Source organism: Epinephelus lanceolatus, chromosome 1, assembly GCF_041903045.1.
Source record: "Epinephelus lanceolatus isolate andai-2023 chromosome 1, ASM4190304v1, whole genome shotgun sequence".
Classification (NCBI taxonomy): domain Eukaryota; kingdom Metazoa; phylum Chordata; class Actinopteri; order Perciformes; family Serranidae; genus Epinephelus; species Epinephelus lanceolatus.
The window spans coordinates 30,260,921-30,275,428 of NC_135734.1; the positions used below are offsets into that span (position 1 = coordinate 30,260,921).

Genomic DNA, 14,508 nt, shown 5'->3' on the forward strand with positions numbered 1-14,508 from the left:
AAGGTCACAGCGGGCCAGTATGCCACATCCCTAAAAATAAGATCATGCCCACAAATGACCACTGTGTTCCCGTGACCTTTAGGCTACATTACAATCAGATATAGCTTACCAATACTATGGCTTTTAGAAATTAGTCCTTAAAACACCTGAAGTTTCTTAAATCAGTCCACTTCAAACCAGTAAGAAGAGCAGAGACAAACCACACTTCTTTCATATGAATTAACCATGAGCAGATTATGAGACAATGGGCCACTGGGCACAGACAAATAACCACCTCTCTTACATTGGACTGGAAACACACATTCATTTGTGTCTCTTCAGTCATGTTGTGTCCCTTTTTGACCATTTTGCCCCTTGTTGTAGTCACTTTTTGTCTTTTTGCGATTGTTTTGTGTCTCTTTGTAATCATTTTGTGTCTTTTCGGTTATGTTGTGTCCCTTTTTGATTATTTTGCCTCATTCTGTAGTTACTTTTTGTCTCTTTGAAATAATTTTGAGTCTCTTTATAGTCATTTTGTGTCTCTTCAGTCATGTTGTGTCTCTTTTTGCCCAGCTTACCCCATTTTGTAGTTACTTTTTGTCTCTTTGGGATCATTTTTTGTCTCTGAGATCATTTTTTGTCTCTTTGAAATCATTTTGTATCTCTTCAGTCATGTTTTGTCCCTTTTTGGTTATTTTGCCCCTTTTTATACTTAAATTTTGTCTCTTTAAGATCATCATGTGTCTCTTTGTGTTTGTTTAGCCCCTTTCGTAGTTATTTTGTGTCTTGTTACAGTTCCTTAGCATCTCTATGTTGTCTGTGTGTGTCTCTTCCTGGTAAGTACAGTTTATTTTGAGTGGCATTTTTCAGTTGAAGGCCAGGGAGGCCTTGGCCTGTGCCCTGTAGGCCCGTTGAGTAATCCATCCATGGAAATAGCCAATACTGTTCTAACTTTGGAAGAAAGTGTGTTCATGTAGGATCCCATTTTTTATGAGGAATTTTTTTTTCTTTTTAAGAATCTGGTCCTAAAACTCCTGAAGCACGATTCCAAAACAGTTGTTTAGTTTAAGGAACCACAGGCAGGATAAGTTTATTTACTCGAGTCTGCTTAACGTCAGTGAACGGACTCTTCCTGTACTGGCTTTGTGATTCACTTTTTGTTCATTTTACAATAAAAACATAAAGCTAGAAAATTATGATGCAGCTTTATAATGTATGAAACAGTTGCAGTACGAGCGCCACCAAGGCGGTACGAGCATCTCCCCTTGGCAGGTCAAAACCACAGAGAAACAGCTGCACAATGGCCAACAGTACAGAATTAACACAATACAAAGTTTTGCAAAGATGTCACAAGACATGCAACACAGAGTTTACTCAAGTGAAAGTACAGAGGTATTATCAGCCAAATGAAGCCTACTGAAAGTATCAAAAGTAAAAGTACTCACTATGCAGCTGAAATTGTTGATGGATTAAGATGTAAACAGCATTTTAATGTTGTAGCTAACAGGTTAATCTACATTTTTAGTACTTTATATACTGTTTGGTTGTTTGATCTACAAAAATGCATAATTTTTTATAAGTGGTTTAATTTGGGATATTAAATTCTGCAAAATAATGTTCATAATTTTCAGATAACTGTAGTGGGGAATAGTGCCTTTGAGACAGTAATATCTAATGTAGCATAAGAGGGTAGTGACTGCAGTACAAGCACCACAAAAGGGCACTTGAGTTAATACAGTCTACAGCATTAAGTCGTGCTTACACATATTATTGCATCAGTCACTTGAAGGTGTAGATAATTATTCATAATGACTCCTTTTCCGATCATTCAGAAGCAAAATCCTGAATACTGCTTTTGTTACTTCACATGCAGTTCCTTTACTCTTTCATGTTGCTACTTGACTGAAGTGATTTTAATGTTTTTTTCCACTAATGCACCGAGCACACTTCTGACAGTGGGCAGAAGGCATCTGGCATGCAGATGTCACTGCTGCCCGAGGCATGTGATGACAGCCACTGGCAATGGCTCAGTGAAGTAACCAAGTACCACATGCCGCGATGTTGCCAAGTGCAGCAGATAGTACAGCGCAGAGCCGGGCTTGCACATGAGGGATGGTGGCCAAGGGGGGAGAGGGTAGAGGCCACGCACTGACACATAATTAACCACATTTAACCACCTGTTTTTATACTCTGTAAATTAGAGGGAGAAATCCGAGTGTGAACAGCTGTCAAAAGTGTCTCTGACAATGGCGTTTTGAGGAATGGTGTTTTCTCTGACTTATTCCTCGCACATCCATGTGAGCTGAAAGGTCCCCGAGCACATGATTGTGGGCTGAGGTGACGGCCTGGAAGTGAGATGTTTTCCTGTGTCAGGCTCTGTTCCGCTGTTTGTTTTTCCCGAGCTTTGCTGACTCGCCTCACCATGTCATCAGTTTCTCTCTGTGCGTGTTTGGGTAAAATCTGGAGCATGAGCTCCAGTGTGAATGAAAAGGGGGAGGGAAAGGAACAAAGTAATGGCTCGGCTTCCCTCTAGTCTCAGCTTGCTTTTGACCTCTGCCTCCTGAATGTTACATCAGCACAAGTCAGGGACTGTCAGGAAGTGAAAACAATGGTAGGGAAACTGGAAACACACCCTGCCACCTTCACTTTGCATCCCAAACGCTCAATGCATTGCAATGCATTTGGGTAATTGTGTGAATTGGTAAACCGGGATGGAAGGAATTTTATTGAAACAATTGGGTTTGATGTTAATAAAAGTTTACTACCTCATTTTTCCTTATTCTACTGACCAAAACAAACACACAACATCTTGTTTGCATGTGATTAAATGACAATCTGGCAGAAAAGTACCTACATGTGCTATAAAGCCCAAAATACATACTAGTATACACATTTAACTGCTGCTGCTGTTTGCGCCTACACCTACTTTCATGTGACTTTATGTATTAAGTAGATACACAGGATGTTACCATCAATTTCCCTAGAGCATTATTCCTTTTCTTTCAGATCCCCTGTCAGTCACATGGACTGTGTATGATCACACTATGCCGCAGTAACATAATCCAACTGTGAACAGAGATAAAACAGGCACCATTAAGCACTGCTGATTTACTTTTAACAGCTACAGGATGTTAAGTGATCCCTGAGAAACTATATATCTCTTTTATTGTTTGTAATTCAAAGCACGTTTCAGTTTTTCATAATGACTATCTCTCGCAACCAGAGCCACATGGACAACTTTAGAGAAACACGCTGTACACACCACAGAACACATTGTATAGATCAACAGTGTCCTATTCATGAAGTTCATACATTTTTTATGGCTCAACAAGAATGGGCTCATCCTTATTATAAAGGGTGGACTTTCAGCCAAACATCAAAGGCCACTGGAGAGGAAGCACATCAAAGTGACTGACCTCTGGCCCAAAAAACACACCCAACCACATTCCATACAATTACAGACACAGGAGAATGCCTGCAGAGGAAGCCCTACCCATTTATTGTGGGATTTGTCAACTATGCACACTGAATTATGTTTACATTGCCATTAAAGTTTGATAATGTGCCAGCTGGCAGCAGCAGCCTCGACGGGTCACGATTTGCGTCTTTGAGCATTTCCCTCAAACAACATTTAATTACACATTCAGCCTTTTTTGGGAAGTCTAACTGCACAGGATTATCATTAGAGGTAGGAGTAAACATATATGACACAACAAACATAATCACACATGAACTCATTTAGGTTAGTGCAGGTATGGATTTCTGCTGCCATCTACAGGCGGCATATCTTACATGTTATTGAGGTGTAAATTCATTGTATTTCCAAGTGATGACTGCAGATTATCTCTGTCTTTGCATAATAAATAGGCAAATATAAATACAGATCAGGCTCTGGTTGCACACAGCAGCCTTGCAGCTCAGCAAGGCCGACCGAAATTCAAGAAGGCAAAGAAGAAAAGCTAAAAATAAAACCGGAGATATCAGAGTTATACTTACTGTACAGCTGTCATGGAAGTGCAGCAAGTGCTGACTACATTTTTTTTAAAAGTGACCTCTTGGATGAATTGAATGATTGAATGCTATCTCAGCTTCTCACTCCAAGTTAAGGTTTCCCCACCAGAAAATTATAAGCATCAAAAACAGACTTTCTAGCATTCTGGTGATGTTTTATGCACCATTTTGTGCTTTTTCTGCATCAATTTATGGTGTGAATGTCTGTTATTGTGTCGAAATAAAAGTCCTTTGCTACTTTCATGTTTAAATTCGATACTGTCCCCTGGGAACCCCACCCAGCCCTCCACCCCTTTTCTGAACCAACTGTAGTTGCAGGCTGGTACTTAAAGGAGCAGTTCAGCATTTTGACAAATACACTCAAATACACTACAAGACTGTCAACAGAGGGAAACAGCTTGTGGTAATAAAATCCTCACACTGGCACCTCTAAACCTCATTCAATGACATGTTATATCTTGTTAAATAAATCAATTTTCCCATCCAACTCTCAGCAAAAAAGCAAGTTTGCTCATTTCCTAAGATGTTGAAATACTAACCCAATCATGAGAATAAATGTTGGCATTGTGTGTTTCTGCAAACCACAAATACATTAAATTTTTGCATTATTAAGTTTCAACATTGCTGTTGTTCACATGTGGTTAGGTTTAAGCACAGAACCACTTATAGTTATAGTTAAGAAAAGATCATGTTTTGGTCATAACCAATTGCACACTTGTAGCTATTTTGCACGTTTTCTACAACCTCTGCCTCACTTTTTTTACTCCTGCAATATTTTTATTCTATTCCTGTATATTTCTCTTGTATATTTTACATTTTAGTAGTGCTTATTTTTGTATATATTTTATATGTTTATATTCTGATGTCCACATACTGTTTGATTACTTGCTGCTGTAACACAACAGTGTCCCAGTTTGGGATCAGTAAAGTACTATCTATCTATCTATCTATCTATCTATCTATCTATCTATCATAAAAAAAACCTCTTTTTGTGGCACTATCCCGGCAGGAAATGCAGCAATGTCCAGTAAAAAAAACAACCACTTGTCAAAGCACTACCCCGGCACAAAACGCAGCGATGTCTCGATGAAAAACTGTTTTACTGATGGAAAAACAGTGACATGTTGCTTAAAAAACACCCCCATTTATTAACTTAAAAGTTGCTGGAAAAACAGTGATGGGTTGATAAAAACATCCCCATTAGGTAACTTAAAAGCTGCTGGAAGAACAGTGACAGGTTGATTAAAAACACCCCCATTTAGTAACTTAAAAGCTGCTGGATGAACCGTGATGGGTCACTAAAAAACACCTATGTTTGATAACTAAAATGTTGCTGGAAAAACAGTGACAGGTTGATAAAAACACTTCCATTCAGTAGCTTAAAAGCTGCTGGAAGAACAGTGAATGGTTGCTTAAAATCACCCATGTTTGGTAACTATAAAGCTGCTAGAAAAACAGTGACAGGTTGATAAAAACAATCTCATTTATTAACTTAAAAGCTGCTGGATGAACAATGACAGGTTGCTTAAAAACACCTATGTTTGGTAACTAAAATGTTGCTGGAAAAACAGCAATGGGTTGATAAAAACATCCCCGTTTAGTAACTAAAAAGCTGCTGGAAAAACAGTGACAGGTTGATAAAAAACATGTATGTCTGGTGACTAAAAAGCTGCTAGAAAAACTGTTGATGTGCTCTCATTTCATTTTGTTTGTTTAAGATATGTTGTGATTTTTTGTTCATTTTGGCGTTTCATGTCACGTGACCCTGATTAGGGAACTGCCCACAGGTATGCTGTCTCTAATCAATAAAACAGGTGAGCCCGTGCGTGCGGGTATTCGCTCAGCATTGAACAACTTGATCGTGTGTTATGTGCCACGTTTAACGTTGTGTAGAACTACTCTGTCAACAGGTTATGGGCCCAGGATAATCCCATAACGCAAAGTTTGAGTGACCTGCCAGGTGAAAGTCGCAACTGCGTGCACCTGAGAGCTGAAAGTATGAGCAGAAAGGAAAGGGAGACAACAAGTAGCCGCTGGGCGAGGCTCGTTTTTGATGGTGACGAGAAGAATTACGAGATATGGGAAACCAAGTTTTTGGGCCATATGTGTCTTCAAGGATTAAAAGACACAATCCTAAACGAGCCCGACGATGCAGACGATGAAGAGGATGGGAAAAACGCCGAGGCCTACGCGGAGCTCATTCAGTTTTTGGATGACAAAAGCCTGTCACTGGTGATGCGTGAAGCCGCAGATGATGGACGCGGTGCGCTGAAGATTCTCCGTGAGTACTATGCTGGAAAAGGAAAGCCCAGAATAATTAACTTGTACACAGAGTTGACCTCACTGCAAAAGTCGCCCACCGAGGATGTCACAGAGTATGTCATCAGAGCAGAGACTGCGATTACAGCCCTGAGAAACGCAGGTGAAGCGCTCAGTGATGGACTTTTAATAGCAATGGTGCTGAAAGGGTTACCAGAGACATTTAAACCTTTTGCCATACATGTAACCCAGAACGAGGCTGAAGCCAAAATGACTTTTGCTGAGTTTAAGACAAAGCTCCGAAGTTATGAGGATGTTGAAAACATGCGCGCAACTGTGTCTGAGGACAATGTCATGAAGGCAAGAACACAGTGTGGCACAAAGCGCGCGCCCGCCGGAGCAAAGGACAGCAGTTATACGGACATTGTGTGTTACAAGTGTGGTGCAAGTGGACACATAGCCAGATCCTGTTCACGCAGGCGATGGTGCCATCACTGCAAAAGCAACACACACAACAGTGCAAGCTGCAGACGGAACAAGCAGCGGGATGACGCGCGTAAAGCAGCCGACGAGACTGGGGGCAAGGAGTATGCATTTCAGATATGCGACTCTGAGGAACCAGCGCTGGATGTCAAGAGGAAGGGCCTGATGGTGGATGCAGGTGCGACGTCTCACATAATCACTGACATCGCAAAGTTCAAGAAGTTTGACAGCAGTTTCCAAGCCGGGACGCACTGCGTGGAGCTGGCAGACGGCTCCAGGTGCAAAGGAGTGGCCAAGCGCAGAGGTGACGCGGAGGTGTGGCTCATCGACAGCGGGGGCAGGAGCTTCCGAACAACGCTGAGGGGTGCCCTGTACATCCCAACGTACCCACAGGATATCTTTTCTGTGAAAGCTGCCACTTCCAGCGGAGCCACTGTGACCTTCAGTGAGAAGAAAAATGTGCTGCTGCACAGAGACGGTACCAAATTTCCCATACACGTACACAACAAGCTTTATTATCTGCACACATCAGAAAACATGTGTAAGACTAATGACCAGTGTAAGAAAAGCCTCGATTTGCAGAGCTGGCATGAAATCTTAGGACGTTGCAATTATGCAGATATAATGAAACTGAAAAATGTTGTAGATGGAATGGAAATTAAGAATGAAGGTAACAAACCTGTTTCACAGTGTGAAGTATGCACTCAGGGGAAGTTTGTCCAAACTAGGAACAGAGGGCCAGATGTGAGGGCTAAAGCACCTCTGGACATGGTACACACTGACCTAGCTGGTCCTATAGATCCAGTGTCTAAAGATGGTCATAAATATGCGCTTTCTTTCACAGATGATTACTCTAGTGCGGTTTTCGTTTACTTTTTGAAACACAAAAGTGACACTGTACAAGCTACAGAAAAATTCATTGCTGATGTGGCGCCCTATGGCAAAATAAAATGTATGCGATCTGACAATGGCACAGAGTACACATGCAAAGAGTACCAGGCATTAATGTGCAGGATGGGTATTAGGCATGAGACTTCCGCCCCATATTCTCCACACCAAAATGGTACAGCAGAACGCAATTGGAGAACCCTGTTTGAGATGGCCAGATGTATGCTAATAGAGAGCGAGCTGCCAAAGATGCTGTGGACCTATGCTGTCCAGACAGCTGCTGTGGTGAGGAATAGGTGCTTTAATAATCGCACAAAACAGACACCTTACTACATGTTAACGGGCAGGCAGCCAAACATTGCCAGAATGCAGAAATTTGGACAAGTGTGTTACGCTTACAAACAACAAAAAGGAAAGTTGGACTCTAAATGCGAAAGGGGCATCTTCATTGGATATGATAAAAATAGTCCTGCCTACATGGGGTACTATCCCAGCACCAGAAAAGTACAAAAACACAGACTTGTAGAGTTTGTAGTTAAAAAGAAGGAGGAGGTACTGGATGCAGAAGATGATTTTGACATTCAAAATGAGAGAAAATCTGTGACAATCCCACTAGCTAACCCACAAGTGATAGGGAGCCAGGAAGTGTTCACAAACAATGAGGCAGATGTGAAAGACGAGCAAAATGCTCAAACAGTGAAGTCAGAAAATGAATTAGGTAGACAGGAAAAATACAAACCTGCTGAGAAACTCCCTGACAGGGAGAGAAGAAAGCCTGACTATTATGGTGATCATGCATGTGGTTTTGAGGAGGATATTACCAATATTGACTACTGTTACAGACTCCTGTGTAATGTTCCTCAAACATACACAGAAGCAATCACCTCAGTCAATGCGAAACAATGGGTTGATGCTATGGATGAAGAAATGCAGTCACTACAAGACAATGTAACTTTTACCTTGACCACTCTTCCCAAGGGCAAAGATGTAGTGGGGGGTAAATGGGTTTATGCAATGAAAAAGAACACTGATGGATCAGACAAATACAAAGCCCGATACGTAGCCAAAGGGTTTAGCCAAAAGAAAGGTGTAAACTACGATGAGACTTTCTCCCCTACAGCTAATATGACCAGTATCCGGGTATTAGCACAGAAAGCAGCACAAGAGAATCTAGTTGTCCACCAGATGGATGTAAAAACTGCTTATCTTCATGCACCAATCGAGTGTGAAATCTACATTGAACAACCTGAAGGTTACGAAGTTGCATCAAAAGAAGGTGACAAACTAGTGTGCAAACTAGAAAAATCCCTGTACGGTCTAAAACAGTCAGGACGCAACTGGAATAAGATGTTGCATGATTATTTGTGTGAGATGCAGTTCGTACAGAACCCGGCTGACCATTGTGTTTATAGCAAAATTACTGAACAAGAAAAAGTGCACATGATCATATGGGTCGATGATTTGATTATTGCTGCCAATGATGACGATGTCTTACAACGTGTTAAAGAAATGTTGAAATCCAAGTTCAGAATTAAAGACCTAGGTAAACTAACACATTTCCTGGGTATTGACTTTGAACAGTCTGCAGATTGTGTTAAGATGTCACAATGCAAATATGTACAGAAGTTACTGAAGAGATTTGACATGTCAAACTGTAAGGCCAGAGCTACCCCTTGTGAACAGAAACTTGACTACAGCGATGATGCTGAATTAATGGATGATGTGAAGAAATACAGAGAGGCAGTTGGGAGCTTAATATACCTAGCAACCTGTACAAGGCCAGACCTGAGTTTTATAGTGAGTAAACTATCTCAGTACTTCACTAGACCGACTACTGATCAATGGACAACGGTAAAGCATGTGTTGAGATACTTAAAAGGTACTCAAAACAAAGAACTTTGTTTCAAAAAGCACAAAGGTGAAAACATAATCCATGCTTATAGTGATGCCAACTGGGCCGCTGATATTGATCGAAAAAGCACGACAGGTTACTGTATCAGCCTGAACAAAAATGGGCCATTTGTTTCATGGAAAACTAAAAGACAACCTACAGTGGCACTCTCTACTTGTGAGGCTGAGTACATGGCTTTAGCTGCGACCATGCAGGAATGCCTGTACTTAAAACAGCTTCTGAAGTATTTTGATGAACAGGTATACAGGTGTTTAGTCTACGAGGACAACCAGGGCGCTATAGCTCTAGCCAAAAACCCTGTACATAGGCAAAGATGTAAGCATGTGGACATTAAATACCACTTTGTGAGATCGACTTTACAGACTGATGATGTGACAATGGAGTACTGTCCAACTAATGAAATGGTTGCAGACATCCTAACGAAACCAGCTAGTAAGCTGAAGTTAATGAACTTTGAGACCTTTATGTTTGGTGAATGAACCATGAACTATGAACAACTAATGAACTCTGAACTTATGATTATTGTGTGAGCATTGAAAAAAAAAAAAAAAAACCTGTGAAGTTTGTGTTGACATGATTTCTGTAAAATGTGAGCAAGTGGGGGTGTTGATGTGCTCTCATTTCATTTTGTTTGTTTAAGATATGTTGTGATTTTTTGTTCATTTTGGCGTTTCATGTCACGTGACCCTGATTAGGGAACTGCCCACAGGTATGCTGTCTCTAATCAATAAAACAGGTGAGCCCGTGCGTGCGGGTATTCGCTCAGCATTGAACAACTTGATCGTGTGTTATGTGCCACGTTTAACGTTGTGTAGAACTACTCTGTCAACAAAAAAAATGACAGGTTGATAAAAACACCTCCATTTAGTAACTAAAAAGCTGCTGAAAAATAGTGATGGGTTGCTAAAAACACCCATATTTGGGGACTAAAAAGCCGTTCGAAAAACAGTGACAGGTCACTAAAAACACCCAAGTGACCTTCTTAAAAAGCTGCTTATAAAACCGCAGGGGGTCACTAAGACACAACCAGCAGGTGTCTTGCGTAGGTGACATGCCATCCACCATCCCTTCCCCTGTCAATGACAAAGTCAGCCCATATAGGTAGTCAATGTAGACACGCTGATATGATACATATGAAATGTACAACAGCAACAAATTTGTGGTTTGCGAAAATGTACAATGCCAACATTTTCTTCTGCTGACTGGGCTGAAAATATTCCTTTAAATGTGAACCTTTTCATCAGTTTACATCCAAAGTAACATGTGTATGGGACCAAGAAGACAAACGTTAACTCAGTGGTAACAGGAGGCCATAACCAACATAGTAAAACATAGAAAATCTCTTGACTCAGGATATTCAGCTCAGTAAACCATTTATTCAAGTATTTCCAACTAAGAAATCTGATAGTATTTACAGTACATTATGTTCACTAGTGCAGGTCTGAGCTCCGATAACTGAGACAGACTCAGACATGACAATACAGAACATGACCATATATACAATAAATTTCACAATCCTTCATTATTCTACCCTGTCACTACATCTTCAGTCCCCCCTCACAGACACTCACTCAGACAAACCTAAGTGCACACATGTACACACACAAAGACACATACAGTTTCACTCTACGTCTCATAGAAGGCATAAACTGTTAAAGCCTTTTCACATCAAGGATGTTTTTCCCTGCAAAAAAACTCACAAGAGAAATACAGCTTCATTCGATGTATTCTCTACGACTGCTTACATATCAGCTGGGTAGTGGACACACAACCTGTACCAACACTACTTTTGTGAATATCAAAATATGGATTTGTGTGAACAGTGCATCCTTTGACCATAGTTGAAGTCAAATGTATAACATTTCATTCAATGAATCAGTGTAATATGACAGCTTTAATTTTCCTTTTTCTCTCCAGACCACAGCTCCAGTCTTGACTGTAATGCATGGACACTGGGACAAGACTTTGCTCCGGGAAGAGTACCTGTGGCTGTACTTCATAGTAGATCAGTCCTGTGCAACTTTTCACACCTCACAGAGGACGACGGGAAAATCTACATGTATACAGGGGTGGTCGAGCTTCACAATACCCTGAAAAATAAATATATATACATATATATACATATACATACATATATACATATATATATATATATATATATATATATATATATATATATATATATTCAAATTTACAAATCGTTCAAACATCCTTCAATGTGATTAGCATTGGCAAAATTTGGCCCTAGCTCACCTGTGGAATCAGATTTTTCTGGATCCTCTTCAACTTGGACTTTTTTCTGCCATTTTTTGTCACCACCGTCTCTTCATAGAATTCATGTGCAAGGTCACCGTCCTCGTCATAGTACAAAGAACTGCAGATACAGAAAGTAAACATCAGACGTCAGAAGAGGAAACTTGCACCACATCAGAGTTAAGAGAATATTACATGGTTAGTTTAGTCAAAACACACAAACACTCATATATTTTCTCACTTTCCCCCAGTGCAGTATCTAGCTAAATTTAAAGGGACATTTAGAAATATATGTTTTTCCTCTCACCTGTGGTGCTATTTATCAGTCTAGATTGTTTTGGTGTGAGCTGCTGAGTGTTGGAGATATCAGCCGTAGAGATGTCTGCCTGGCTGCCACTCTGCTTGTGGTGCTCAAAGCACCAAAAATACAGCTATGTCTCTTTCCAGGAATCATGACCCAGTTACTCAAGACAATCCACAGACTTTGTTGTGAGCAAATCAATCAATCAATCATCTATCAAATTAAACCCAACAACTTAGCACTGTGCAGAGGGAAATGTGCATCTATTCATGGACAAGAGGCTCCAGCTTGTGACAGCATGAAATGTGAGCATTTATAGTGTTGTCCTTGGCTGAGCTGTAACGTTGTGAGCTCGACGATGCTAGGAATGCTTCCTTCTGCACTGTGACACAGTTGGCGGGTGTATAAAGTAAATAGTTCCTGCGTGAAACTACTCACAACAAGGTCTGCGGATTATCTCATTACCGAAGTCATGAATTCGGGAAAGAGACACTGTTGTTGAGTCTCTCAAATGTATTTTCTTTGGCCCTTTGAGCACCACATGCTGAGTGTCGTCTGATTGTACTATATTCAAGAGAAAGCAGACATTTCTACGGTTGGTATCTCCAGCAATTGGCAACTCACATAAAAACAATCTAGATTGAAAAACAGAGCTACAGATAAGAGGAAGTATGTGTATTTTTGATTTTAGGGTGAACTGCCCCTCTAATGTGTAGAGATTGCCACCATCACCTCACACCAGTGACTCTTAACTTTTTACTATGCAGTTTAAACATAACTACTTTTTATGAAGAGAGTCAATGATAAATCAAGTTATTAAATGTAGCTGATCTACCTCTGAACCCCTGTATAACCCACATACCTCAAAGCAGACAGTTTTTTATTGGGGCCATTTTCATTTAGGGCGTCCTGGTGAGCTAGTGGTAAGGCCATTGACCATGAAATTGCAGCTAACCCAGTTCCATCCACCCTGAGACCTTTACTGTGTGTCATTGCCCATCTCGCTCTCCCCTCGTTTTTCATATTTCTACTTTCAGCTATATACTAGAAGCGTAAAATGCCTTTATAATATAGCCGTTCGCCTACATTATAATTCCCAGATATTTTTATCTCCTCCACAAGGAACACATACGAAAATGTGTTGTGATTTGGGTGACCTTAACCTTTACCATTTTGCAGTCATGTATTATTTACCTCCTCCTGGTAAAAACAAACGGTGTGGCATTTCTGGAACCTTTGAGACGGGCCAGAGACTGCTCATTCCCATCACTGCCTGTATCCCCTCCAGCTCCACTGCCTGAGAAAGGCCAGACACCTTTGGCTTTGGATCCACTTCCTCCCATTCTCAGAGATAAGACATAGTTATTCTCCACTTAAAGCTTTCAATCTGGTTGGTGGCCAGATGCTCTCAATTCCTTACCAAGGCCAGGATCTGGGAAGTAGAAGTGCACACAGAAAAAAACACAGTGCCAATCAGATTTGACTTTCTCTGCCTGGTGGTGTTCAGCTGGGTGTGTGACTAACTCTGCTCCCTTCTGTAGAGCACCATTAGTTTAGTAGGTGACTGTTAACTACTTTGTTGATGAATGGCTGTACTACACTAGCACTAATGCACAGTTGACGCCAATGTAAATGTGATGAATGATAATTTTACCTTGTATTTGATTCAGAGTCGCATTTACATCACAGGTGCTGACACAGTAACTGTTGGCAAGCTTCATTAAATGACGATAAACATGTCAGCTCTCTGAACCTGACAGTGTCAACGCTAACGTTTTATTCAAACGTTATGCTAGCTTACACGAAGCTAACACACTGGGCCAGACAACTACCGAACCCTGAACGGAAGTATTGATTAATAATGTTTATTACATTACCGTTTAAACGCGCAAACACAACCGTAGTTTTACATCTGGCGCATAGTCTGTGTCACAAAAGCACTCTTGGTAGCAGGCTAATGTGGCTAATAATAGCTGGCTAACTGTAGCTAACGATACCTGCATATTTAGGTGAGTTAGCCTGTTAGCTTCTGCCACTGACGCAGGTTAGCAACAACGGCTAAACGATGACTAGCTAAATAAACAAGGCAGCGATGTCTGCTAAACAAACGCGGTGTTATCTCTGCCATACACAGTTAAGACACGGTCCTCTCAAACGTGTTTCTGGGCAACATCCTACCTTGTCATACGGTGTTAAATCGCCATGTCCTTTCATAACTTTAACCACCGGCTACGTTAAGCTAGCGTTAGCTGTTTTGGTCCGTGTGCTGAGGCGATCAGCTGATCGGACAGACAGGCGGCACCTCCACAGTTAAAGCATGTAAAGATAGATGATGTTTATCTTAAGTAAAGGGTTAAAATATTGTTTCAGGGGCATGTATGTAAGAAAAGCCATGTTAATTAGGGCTAATATTTATACATTA

General features: G+C 40.8%; 1 protein-coding gene across 1 annotated transcript; it reads right to left on the bottom strand.

Moving 5' to 3' along the window:
• Positions 1-10,888: 10,888 nt before the first annotated feature.
• tusc2a (tumor suppressor 2, mitochondrial calcium regulator a) lies at positions 10,889-14,416 on the bottom strand. The gene is made up of 4 exons (XM_033626547.2): positions 14,265-14,416; positions 13,281-13,518; positions 11,786-11,906; positions 10,889-11,622 (listed from the first exon to the last, which is right to left on the bottom strand). The coding sequence occupies exons 2-4, from the start codon at positions 13,427-13,429 to the stop codon at positions 11,557-11,559; spliced, it is 336 nt and encodes a 111-aa protein (XP_033482438.1). The 5' UTR covers positions 13,430-13,518; positions 14,265-14,416; the 3' UTR covers positions 10,889-11,556.
• Positions 14,417-14,508: the final 92 nt, after the last annotated feature.